Below are 10353 nucleotides of genomic sequence, written 5' to 3'. Positions count from 1 at the left end.
TTTTTAGGTTGTCAGCAGAGACTCAGAAGTCCTTCAGTGCACCTTTGAATTTGCATTGTGGCCAGAAAGGCTGTGAAAACTGCACCACAACTTAGCTGTTTTTTCATAGCATTGATTGACCTTGCTCCTTAAACCACTTTGTTAGAGCACTTAGAGGTTTCCCAGGGAGTCATTTACCACTGTAGACATTGTCAAAGCAAGAAAATGGTGAGGAAGATCAAATAGCTTTACAAGGATTGTAAAGTCATTGTTGGATTGTACGGGCAAGTTACTACTAGGTAGATCTATGAGATTCCAATAGTCTGATGTCAGGATAGGCAGCAGAATTTAACACAGAGTTCCCACCTACAGTACAAAAGAGGGGAGCTGCTGTGAGTATCTTTGTTGGTGATGATGATGAAGATAAGAAGGGAGCCAACGGATTCTCGTGTGTAATATACAGCATCCTGTTCATCTGAACTGCTGTTAACCAGGAGTGGAAGCATTCTATAGTTAGAAAACAGAGGACAAATTAGTAGGCAATATATACCAGTCTTCCTAGATTCTTATCTGTACTGAAGCATCTCTTGAGTTAGGAAACAATACTGAGCTGAATGTTTAGAAAGGCATCACTCTATACTAGTTTGCACTGAAGACTTCCTTCTCTTACTTGCTGAGTGCGGGACTAAATCTATTGTATCATCAAACCAAAATTACCACATCTATATAATCAATACCTTTCTCGTATAACATATAGTCTAAATGTGGAGCGAGTGATGCATGGCAAAATCAGGGCAGAAGGCAGCAAAACTGCTACGTTGGACTTCTGGGGAATGGACTTTGAACTATTCAGGACACTGGTACGGAGGATCCCTTGGGATTCAGTCCTGAAGGGTGAAGAGGTCCAGGGGGGCTGGATGCTCCTCAAGAAGGAAGTGTTAAAGGCACAGAGTAGGCTGTCCCCTGTGCTGTGCTCTACGAAACCCTGCAGGGCGTGAATGAAAGGCCTAGAGATGGCAGACACAGTGACCTGAAGATACTGCAGATGACACAAACCTCCCTGCTTAGGATCCAAATTACGGGCACCAATAACCAGATAAGACACCAAATTGGCAATGAAAATAATCTTCTCCCTGCCTCTAAGAACCTAGAACCAGGTACCCATAGAATAGAATGGCATTGGAAGGTGCAAGAAGGGCAAAAGTTGTGTGGCCTACTTGCTACCCTAAGGGAGATTGTTGGTGGTCAAAGGCTTTCTAATACCCCAGCAATGGGTACATAATCTGCAGACGTTGTGGTCAACACTCTGGATTTCACCACTAAGGGGACCTTAATCATGTCCCTCCAGCAAATCAGGACTCCCCCTTCCCAGACACCAAGGCGAGACTGATAGGCCTGTCGCTACCAGGATCATCTTTCTGGCCCTTTTTGAAGATGGGCATCACATTTTTGAAGACGGACATCATACTCGAGGCATTCTGGAGGTAAGTAGTTGCTGTTTTTGTTTGTTTGCTTGTTTCGCCCCTTATTTCTGTCCCCACTGCTGTTGTGTTTGAGTGAATCCTTGCTTGCTGTGGTCTGGGACCTTGTTGCTCTGCTGTGCTTCGGAAATTGTTTGGAAAGCATTGTTGTGCTTTCCATCATATTAAAATAGTTAATAATATATATAAGTAACGTAACATTTTAATGTTTAATATTTCTATCATGACGGTAAGAAAAAAAGGAGAGGAACAAAACCATAGAACTAAGGGGATTTTAGATTTTATAGCATCAGTCTGGTTTGATGTAGTGGTTGTAACTCTTTGTGAGGTCTCAGTGCCGAGTGTTTTTACAAAGCAGTCCCACAACTACACAGCGTATGACCAACCATTCTCACTTGCAGCTCATGTTTTAATGTAACACTGCAGAGAAGAAAAACCTAAGGGAAGAAAAAGGAACTAGAACCATCTCTCTAAGTGTGTGAAAAGCCAATTCTGCTTCAGCATGACCCAATCTATGGCATCTCAGCGTTCAGCACGGCATCATTATCTTGCTGGCGGTCCTTCCCTGCGACTAATGCGGATAGAAAGCTGCTTCCCGACCTTCCTCGCAGCCTGGGCCCCGTGTGGGAAGCCCGTCCGCTCCTCATGACACAACCGTGGCCCCAGGGCAACCTCTGCTTCCACAGCACTTCATTCCCGGAGGCAACAGATCGCCCCCACAGCGGCACACAGCCCTTAGCCCGGCTCTTCCCACTCTGGACAAACTTCATTCTGCGCCGGTCCGGAACCTGAGCTCATCGTAAGGCGCTCGGTTTCCGCAGAGCGCCCGCACCAAACATGGCCACACCAAACCCTGCGAGAGGGGCGGGGGAGTGACGGCACTGCCAAGCCCCAAGATGGCGCCGGCTCCTATTGCAGTTCAGAACCCATTCCAAGATGGCCGCCCCCTGCGGAGCGTTCTGCTGCCAGGATCCAAGATGCCTTCCTTCCCCCCCACGCCTTCGACGTGGCCTGATTCCGTTCGGGCCTCAGCAGCGCCCTCCAGACGGTGTGTGACCTCATCAAAGATGGCTGTTGGAAGAGCCCCCTCGTATTAGATTCTTATCCCTCAGTCCTCGTTAGAGCCTGAAGTTCGTCTGTGACATGGCGGCGGCTGAGCTGGAGTACGAGTCTGTCCTCTGCGTGAAGCCTGATGTCAACGTGTACCGCATCCCGCCGCGGACATCCAACCGCGGATACAGGTCAGAGGGTGCCGTGGTGCCGGGCCGGGCTGTGCACGGATCCCGTACCGCCGTGTCGCTTCAAGGGTGGCTCCGTGACCGCCCTGGTGTGGCCCAGCCCTTGCTGCCCACTCAGTGGGCTGGGGAGAGAACGAGGAAGGGCCAGTGATCACATCAGGGTGGCAGGGTGCTGCTGCAGACTGTGTGTGAGGAAAGATGGGTGTCAGGATGGAGCCCGATGCTTTGTGCCCCCATGGAAGCAGGGGGCAGCAGCCGGTTTTGCTTTTTGCCTCCTAACCGAGATCAGGGATATCGGATTTTATCATCGCTGGGACAGAGAAGGGGGGAAGCCATAAGCAGATCTGTGGAGTAAAAAGCTACTTTCATGTGTGAGCTTAGGGTCGTACCGTAACTGTTGTCCTGGTAATAGATGTGCATCCTTCCCCACCCCCTCCTCTTGTTGTCTCTGCAAAGCTGGCACAGCTGATGCAGCATGTGGCTCCGGTGTTCACAGAAGCGATCAGCTGCTGTGATCCCTTCTGAGTGAATAAGCAGGGAATTGAAAAGCGGGTTCTTGACGGTGCTAGTGCCTGCTGAGCTGCTCTCTAGTTGCAAGTACTTTCTGAGGTCATAGCACCTCTAGTTCTGCTGATTTCAGCTACAGATGATGTACTGAATGATACTGATAATTTTTAATTGCATCGTGTGCTGTCTGCCTTAGCCCAGGAACATTCCCTCCTGTACTGTGGAGGAATGGGAGCAGCCTAGCAAATCATATGCAGGACATAAGAACATGTTAGTGATTTGCTACGCTTTTTTCTAAGGGGAGTCAACTTTAGCTCTCAGTTTGAACTGTTCCCTGAAACATGAGTTAGATATTGTAGAATCATAGAATCCTTAGAGTTAGAAAGAATCCTTAATGGTATAGTTCAGCTCCCTTGCAATGAACAGGGGCCTGCAAAGCTAAATCAGGTTGCCAAGGGCCTGATCTAGTCTTGCCTTGAAATTTTGCAGGGACAGGGCATCTACCACATCTCTAGTGGTAGATAGCCTCACCAGTCTCACTGTAAAATACATTTTCCTTTTGTCCAGCTAAATCTATCCTCTTTGAGCTTGAAGCCATTTCCCCTTGTTCTGTCACCACAGACCCTGCTAAAGACTCTATCCCCTTTCCTGTAGCTCCCCTTTAGATATTGAAAGGCTGCTATCAGGTCACCTCTGAGCCTTCTCCAGCCCCGGCTCTCTCAGCCTGTCCTCTAGGAGAGGCATTCCATCCCTTGGATCGTTTTTGTTGCCCTCCTCTGGACAGACTCCAGCAGGTCTTTGCCTCTCCTGTACTGAGGACTCCAAATTTGGATGCAGTATTCCAGGTGAGGCTTTCCCAGTGCAGAGTAGAGGGGCCAGGATCACCTTTCTTGACCAGTTGGCCATACTTCTTTTGATGCAGCCCAGAATACAGTTGGCTTTCTGAGCTGTGAGACTACATTGCTGGCTAATGTCCAGCTTGCCACCCACCAGTACCCCCAGGTTGTTGTGGCAGGGCTGTGCACAATCCTTTCATCCCCCAGCTTATATTGGTAGTGAGAGCTGCTTCACCTCAGGTGCAGGGTTCTCCTGGGCCCACTGCTCAGGCCTATCTGGGTCCCTCCAGATGACATTCTGTCCCTCTGGATGGGATAATCAAGTGTTGAACTTTACCTTTTGATATTTTACCCAGTATATGTAACCTAGAAGCCTCTAGATTCAGAGGTACTTGATGTTATTTTACAACAATGGGGTAGAATAATGGATTGGCTTTTCTTTATGCTAGGTCTTCCTAGAAAATACTCATAAACTGTTTTTTAGTCCCTTCTGGATTTACTGTTCCAAGTGAGTTTTTGGGCTTCAGTCTTTTCTCTTATGGAAGCTTATAATGGTAGAGATGAGCTGATGTTCTCTGCTTGTTGTCTGTTTCCCTTTATATGGAGGAAGGACAGACCTATCTGAGTTATGTTTGTAAACTGGCAGCAGTAGAGAGGTGCTGAGATCTCGTGTGTTGTTTGAATAGAGAAGGCAGCCTCGTGTGTTGAAGGTTTGGGAACAGAAACTTTAGCTGAGCTGGTTGGGCTGAAGGGCTGAGATGCAGTCAGTGAACAGCTGCTTTTCTTTTCAGGGCATCTGACTGGAAATTGGACCATCCGGATTGGACGGGAAGACTTCGTGTCACCTCCAAAGGCAAAACTGCATATGTAAAACTAGAGGATAAGGTTTCAGGTAAGTGGAGTAATGTGGCTTGTTGAAATTGGTTACTAATTATGAGCCTGCCCATAGCTGTGTATAACAGTCCTGGACATGCTTTAGAAAAATGTTTGCTTTTCTCAGTACTTCATTCTTTGTTTGTAGGGGAGCTCTTTGCCCAGGCTCCCATAGACCAATATCCTGGCATTGCGGTGGAGACTGTGACAGATTCCAGCCGTTATTTTGTGATTCGGATTCAGGATGGGACTGGTGAGTTGAGTCATGTATGCTAAGTGCCAGGGGTGGAGGACACTCAACCCAGTGAAGCTGTGTATATGTGTGGTGGTTTGAGATAGTGATGGGAACACTGAAAAGGTTGGGTCAAATGCCTGGAAGGATGGGAAGGAAAGGTTGATGCAGAAGGGTTCTCTACACTGCAGAGTCCGGGGGCTGGGGAGGAGCATTTGGTTTCTGAGGGTACCACATGGCAGGAGTGCATCCTGTAGGCTAGGAACAGTGACATTCTGTGGGATGCTGATTTCAGCAGTAGATCAATTGGAAGGGAGGTAGCACAGAGCGGTTGTTGGAGTGAATGAACACGGGCCCATTCACAGGGCATCTCCAATGACTCCTTCTGTCTCCTTGCTAGGACGAAGTGCTTTTATAGGCATCGGTTTCACAGATCGTGGTGATGCCTTTGACTTCAATGTGTCTTTGCAGGATCACTTCAAGTGAGTTGTGCTTTTCTGGAATGCTATTTTTTCCTCTGGCCCCTGGAATGTGTTGGGTGGTGGTGCTCATTCACTTAGCAGAGGTTTCCTTGGGAAGGACATGAAGCCCTGCTCTGGCACCATTAGGGATGCTTGAATGTATTGCCAACTGTCATGTGAGCTGGGAGTCCTTCAGGGTCTAATCTGGAAGCAATAGGTTTGTTTGGGTTTGAAGAGACTTTTAAGACCATCTAGCTCCAGTCTCCCTGCTGTAGGCAGGAACGCTTCCCACTAGACCAGGTTGCTCAAAGCCCTATCCAAGCTGGCCTTGAACAGCTCCAGGGAGGGAGCATCCTGGGCACCTCCTGTTCCAGTATCTCACTGTACTCACAGTGAGGAATGTCTTCCTGATATCTAATCTGAAGCTACTCTTTTCCTCATCCTGTTGCTGTATGCTCTTCTTTCCTACATACCCCCCTCAGCTTTCCTGCTGGCCCCTGAGTCTTATTCTTAAATCCTATGACACTACAGACAGTCTCTTGGGTTTGTCGTTTTTTGAGCTTTTTGCTGTACTACGCTGGGAGTGGAGGGGTATCTGGTTTGAAAAGGCATGATAGTTACTTGTCAGGTTGTGGAAAAGAATCACTCTGCTCCTATTTGCCACAGTCTCTTATCTTTCTTCTGTCTTCTTTTTAGGTGGGTGAAGCAGGAAACTGAGATCTCCAAGGAGACCCTGGATGCTGACACACGTCCTAAATTGGATTTAGGGTTCAAGGAAGGGCAGACCATCAAACTGAGCATTGGGGTAAGGAGCCCAGTCAACCCTGTCTCTTTTTCTGGATATTCCAGTAGATAACCTTCCTCACTTGTCCTCTCATTTTTTATATAGAACATGACAACAAAGAAAGGAGGAGCAGCCAAGCCTCGTGTGTCTGGATCAGGGGGCTTAAGTCTGCTGCCACCCCCACCAGGAGGCAAAACTGCAGCCCCTTCGGTCCCTCCTGCTTCTTCCACATCAATTGCCAACCATGTCACACCACCACCCGTACCGAAATCCAGTAACGTGAGCAGTGCAGGTAAATGTTAGCATAGAGCAAACAACCTATCAAATGTTAGCAGGCACAAAGAGAAAGCAGAGGCCTGTGTCAGGGAAGGGATGTACAAGTTCATTGTAATATCAACAGAGCAGTTAAAAAAAACACCGATGAAACTTGATGCACCCTGAGGTCTTTTCCCTCTTTGACCTGAGGATCTCTGTGTTTGTTGAATAATGTTAGCCCCTCGAATAGCATTGTAGCTGTTCTCCTTGCAAAAGTGAAGCCAAATGTGTCCAAAATTACCTGGACAGGTAGATGTGGAATTTAAGTACTTGGATTCTTCTGAACTTGTATGTGCTTTAGGGGCACTGGCAGAGCTGTATGGAGTGTTCAGAAAAGGAGTGCTCAGTTGCTTGCTTTTTTTAGGGAAATACAGATAGCCCATGGTTGTTGAAAGGTGCAGGAAAAGCACTTCCAGAAAGGCTTTAAACAGGGAAGGAGGTAGCTTTTAGTATGAAGACCAGAAGGTACAAAATATAGTGAGACTGGGCTGTAACAAAGAGGTTGCTGTGTCTTCTGGATGCCGAATTAAATGCATGACCACAATGTAGCACTATTTCTGAATTCACAGATCTATACAGACCTGAGTGAGAAGAAAGCACAAGCTTCTGAATAGGGCTGGGCTGCAGTGTGTGATTTGTACTGATAGCAACTGTTATGATTGCTGTGCTTGTACTGAGTCTAAACCTTAGGTCCCCTCGGAGGAGATAATATGTTGTAAACCTGCCAGTTGATAAGCTAGATGGAGGCCTAGTGGTTCCTGAAGACAAAATAACCCTATAGCAGGAGCTGGAGCCTCAGTGAACCTTTGACTAAAGGGGCTGCTGTTAACACAGCCTAGGCCCTTAAAAATTCTCTCTTCTTCTGAAGAGCTGGAGTCCATTCAAAGGTTCTGTACTACTGCATCCAGTAGTTTGTATAACATGACATTTTAAATGCCTGCAGGTTGTTTTTGTTTCTTTTTTCCTACTACCTTGACAGATTTCAGTATTTTTTCTTTTCTTCTCTCTTAGGTATTCTATTAGACTTAGATGCTCCCGCATATGCATCCAAGACACCAACGTCAACTGCCACAGACGTCTGGGGAGACTTCAACACTGCATCCAGGTAAACTGTGATGGAGGGGACTGTGCACAGGAAGGGTGACATTCTAATGTGTGCTGAAGGAGCAGTGAGTTAACAGGCTTTCTTAGGGGGGTACATGTTTGATTTTTCTTTCTTTCTTTCAGTGGTGTTCCTAATCAGGCTCCTCAGCAGTCCAACTGGGTCCAGTTCTGAATGGTGAAAGCAGTGGAATGGTATAAACTGAGGACCAAGAACCTAGAGGCACAAATGGAGTCACAGGGGGCACAAACCTCTCCAGTCTACAATCAAAAACAAGTCAGGGCAATTCTTTTTTTTCTTTCTTTTTTTTTTTTTTTTTCTTTTTTCTTTTTAAAGCCAGATCTTTATTTCAGTCAGAACTTGCTGTTTTTGATTCCTGCAGTGAAACCCACTGAACCTGAAGAGAATATCCTGACTCCTCACAAGGTGAGCAAAGGGAAGAGAGCCTCATCTCTTTTACTCACTTGGCTGTTGCATGGTACATCCTAGTTCTTCTCTATTTTTCCATACAAGGAAAGCAAGAATCCTAAGGAAAGTGCACACAGGAGGAGTCTGGGTAGATGTCTCTGGGTTCTTCATTCTTGATATTTTTTGGTTACAGGCTGCTTTCGGCATCCGCTTTCAATAGCAACTTGAATTGCTGCAGCTCAGCCTTCAGTGCTGAAGGCTGTGAATTTCAAACGGAAGCTGTAAGCTATCATGTTTCTCCTGAGTCTTAACACAAAATGCAACTTGATTAATTATGTCTGTAGTGAGGAGTGAGTCTTGCCACGCATGCAGTGCACTTCCTTTCGTTGGTGCATTTCTTGGTAGTACTGGATGTTCCTTTGCTCCTATGGGAGGAATTGTGCAAGTCCTCGAGTAGACTTGCTGCCCCTATGATTTAGCTGCGGCTGCACACCCCATCATTAGGCTCTGTGCTTTGCTTGTGGATTCACTGGAGGAATTTCTCACTTTCTCTTCCTTTTTCCCCACTTCCTTCAGGAAAATAAAACAGTGAGCTGTTTAAACGGAAATAGCTTTGGAGAAAAAAAAGAAAAAAGCCTGGTTTTGTAATTAGGTAGTTACTTGTGCTAGATGTCAATCTAGTTATCCCACTACTCAGCATTTCATGTTCCTGTGACACACTACTGAGCCCTGACCTTTATTTGTCAAGTGATACTTGTAACAGTGAGAAGTTAACAGCAAGTATTACACTTTCAGGCCACAGTAAGGACCATGGTAGGACAAGCTGTTAATTTCTGGTGAAGAGACAGTCACTCTCCTGTTTTCATCTCTTATCATTTAGGCAAGAAATGTATGGTAGGCCCAGTCTTGAACTATGACAGCCAAGTTAACCCAGCTAAGTTCCTTGTGGATTTTCTTTTTAGGAAAGTTCTTGAAGGCCCTTTGTACATTATTTCATTTCCAGCAGCTGTGGATGTGATTTGGGGTGCAAATCTGCTGGTAAATTTGGGAAAGCCTGCCGGCAGGCTAAGACCTCCCAAGCCCCTCCATGCTAACTGCCAAGCCAGAACACTAGCCAGGATGATGGCCACAATGACTAGAACGCTAGCACTTGGGTGCTTCACTAGAAGGCTTCTTCCCATTTTCAACACCAAAACAGCTCAACATCAACACTTCTGTAACTGGGATATGCAAGTAAATAGTATCCTTTGGGATTAAGATTTCCTGGTGAGGATGTTAAAAGAGAGAGTAGTCAGTTGTTTGCACTTGCAAAGCTCTTTATCCTTTTACTACATTGAGGGCATTCTGGGGACTGTGTTTCACTGAGACCATCACTCTTGGAAGTAAAACTATCTTTGAAAATAGCTCTGCACTTGTGGTAGTGGGGACAAGACTGCTCTTAGATGTGTTTTAAGCACTCATTCAGCCCTGTTAACCTGGCTTTCTTGGTGTTCCCCTGTTCTTTCCTTCCTTTCGCCCTCCCCCCACCTCCCAAGTCACTTCTGCAGTCTTAGTATACTTAAGCTCCTTGCCTGCTCAGAATCTGTGGGTAGCTATAATACGCTAGCTAAGCGATGGACTCCACTGGTTGGCTTCCCCCCCTTCCCATAGCATTGACAGGGCCTGTCATTTCAACTACATATCAGTTCTCCAAACCAAGGATGTTCATAGCACCAGTTAAAACTAATTAGGAGCCTCTTCCATGTTGTCTTAGTATTCTGGAGATAATGTATGATGTATTTGAAAAAAAAATAAAAAAGCAAAAATTAAAGATATGTATATAAAGCATAAAATGTATTGGTGAAATGATGATAATTAAAGAAGTAATGCTGGGGAAAAGAGTATCATGAGTCTGAGTTGTCAGATTGTTGTTTTGGAGGTAATACAGAGAGAAGATGTTTGTCTCCAACAAGATCCCACTTGCTTACTTGTTCTTCTGCAAGCACATTACTACCTGCAAACTGGGCAAGAGCAGCTCTAGAAACGGATCAAGTTCAGCCTCCAGGCAAAGAAGCATGAACATGGAAGGATGTAACCATGATCTATGACTGTTCCAAGTGGTGTGTGGGGGGTGGGGGGTAAGTTGGGTAGGGGTAGG

The 10353-nt window shown here is 46.2% G+C and overlaps 2 protein-coding genes across 4 annotated transcripts in view; one reads left to right on the top strand and one right to left on the bottom strand.

Annotated features, from left to right (window-relative positions):
* Positions 1-10353, bottom strand: part of LOC107318263 (KICSTOR complex protein ITFG2-like) — a 29610-nt gene that overhangs the window by 8674 nt on the left and 10583 nt on the right. The window lies entirely within an intron of this gene.
* Positions 2504-10096, top strand: NECAP1 (NECAP endocytosis associated 1). 3 transcript variants are annotated; one of them, XR_014945006.1, is made up of 9 exons: positions 2504-2701; positions 4833-4933; positions 5063-5167; positions 5547-5628; positions 6304-6412; positions 6497-6683; positions 7718-7811; positions 7934-8084; positions 8191-10096. XR_014945006.1 is itself a non-coding variant. In XM_015871879.3 (8 exons), exons 1-8 carry the CDS (start codon positions 2604-2606, stop codon positions 7980-7982), a joined length of 825 nt encoding a protein of 274 aa, XP_015727365.1. In that variant the 5' UTR covers positions 2504-2603; the 3' UTR covers positions 7983-10096. The 3 variants fall into 3 exon arrangements, 2 of the variants coding, with proteins under 2 accessions (XP_015727365.1, XP_085400445.1); XM_015871879.3 differs by having other exon boundaries at positions 7934-10096; XM_085544319.1 differs by lacking the exon at positions 2504-2701 and adding an exon at positions 3913-4050 and having other exon boundaries at positions 7934-10096.

This window comes from Coturnix japonica, chromosome 1 (genome assembly GCF_054131305.1).
Source record: "Coturnix japonica strain WE chromosome 1, WE-NBRP24, whole genome shotgun sequence".
NCBI classification, from domain to species: domain Eukaryota; kingdom Metazoa; phylum Chordata; class Aves; order Galliformes; family Phasianidae; genus Coturnix; species Coturnix japonica.
Note: the sequence above shows the minus strand (reverse complement) of the source record. Positions and strands in the feature narration are given on the sequence as shown.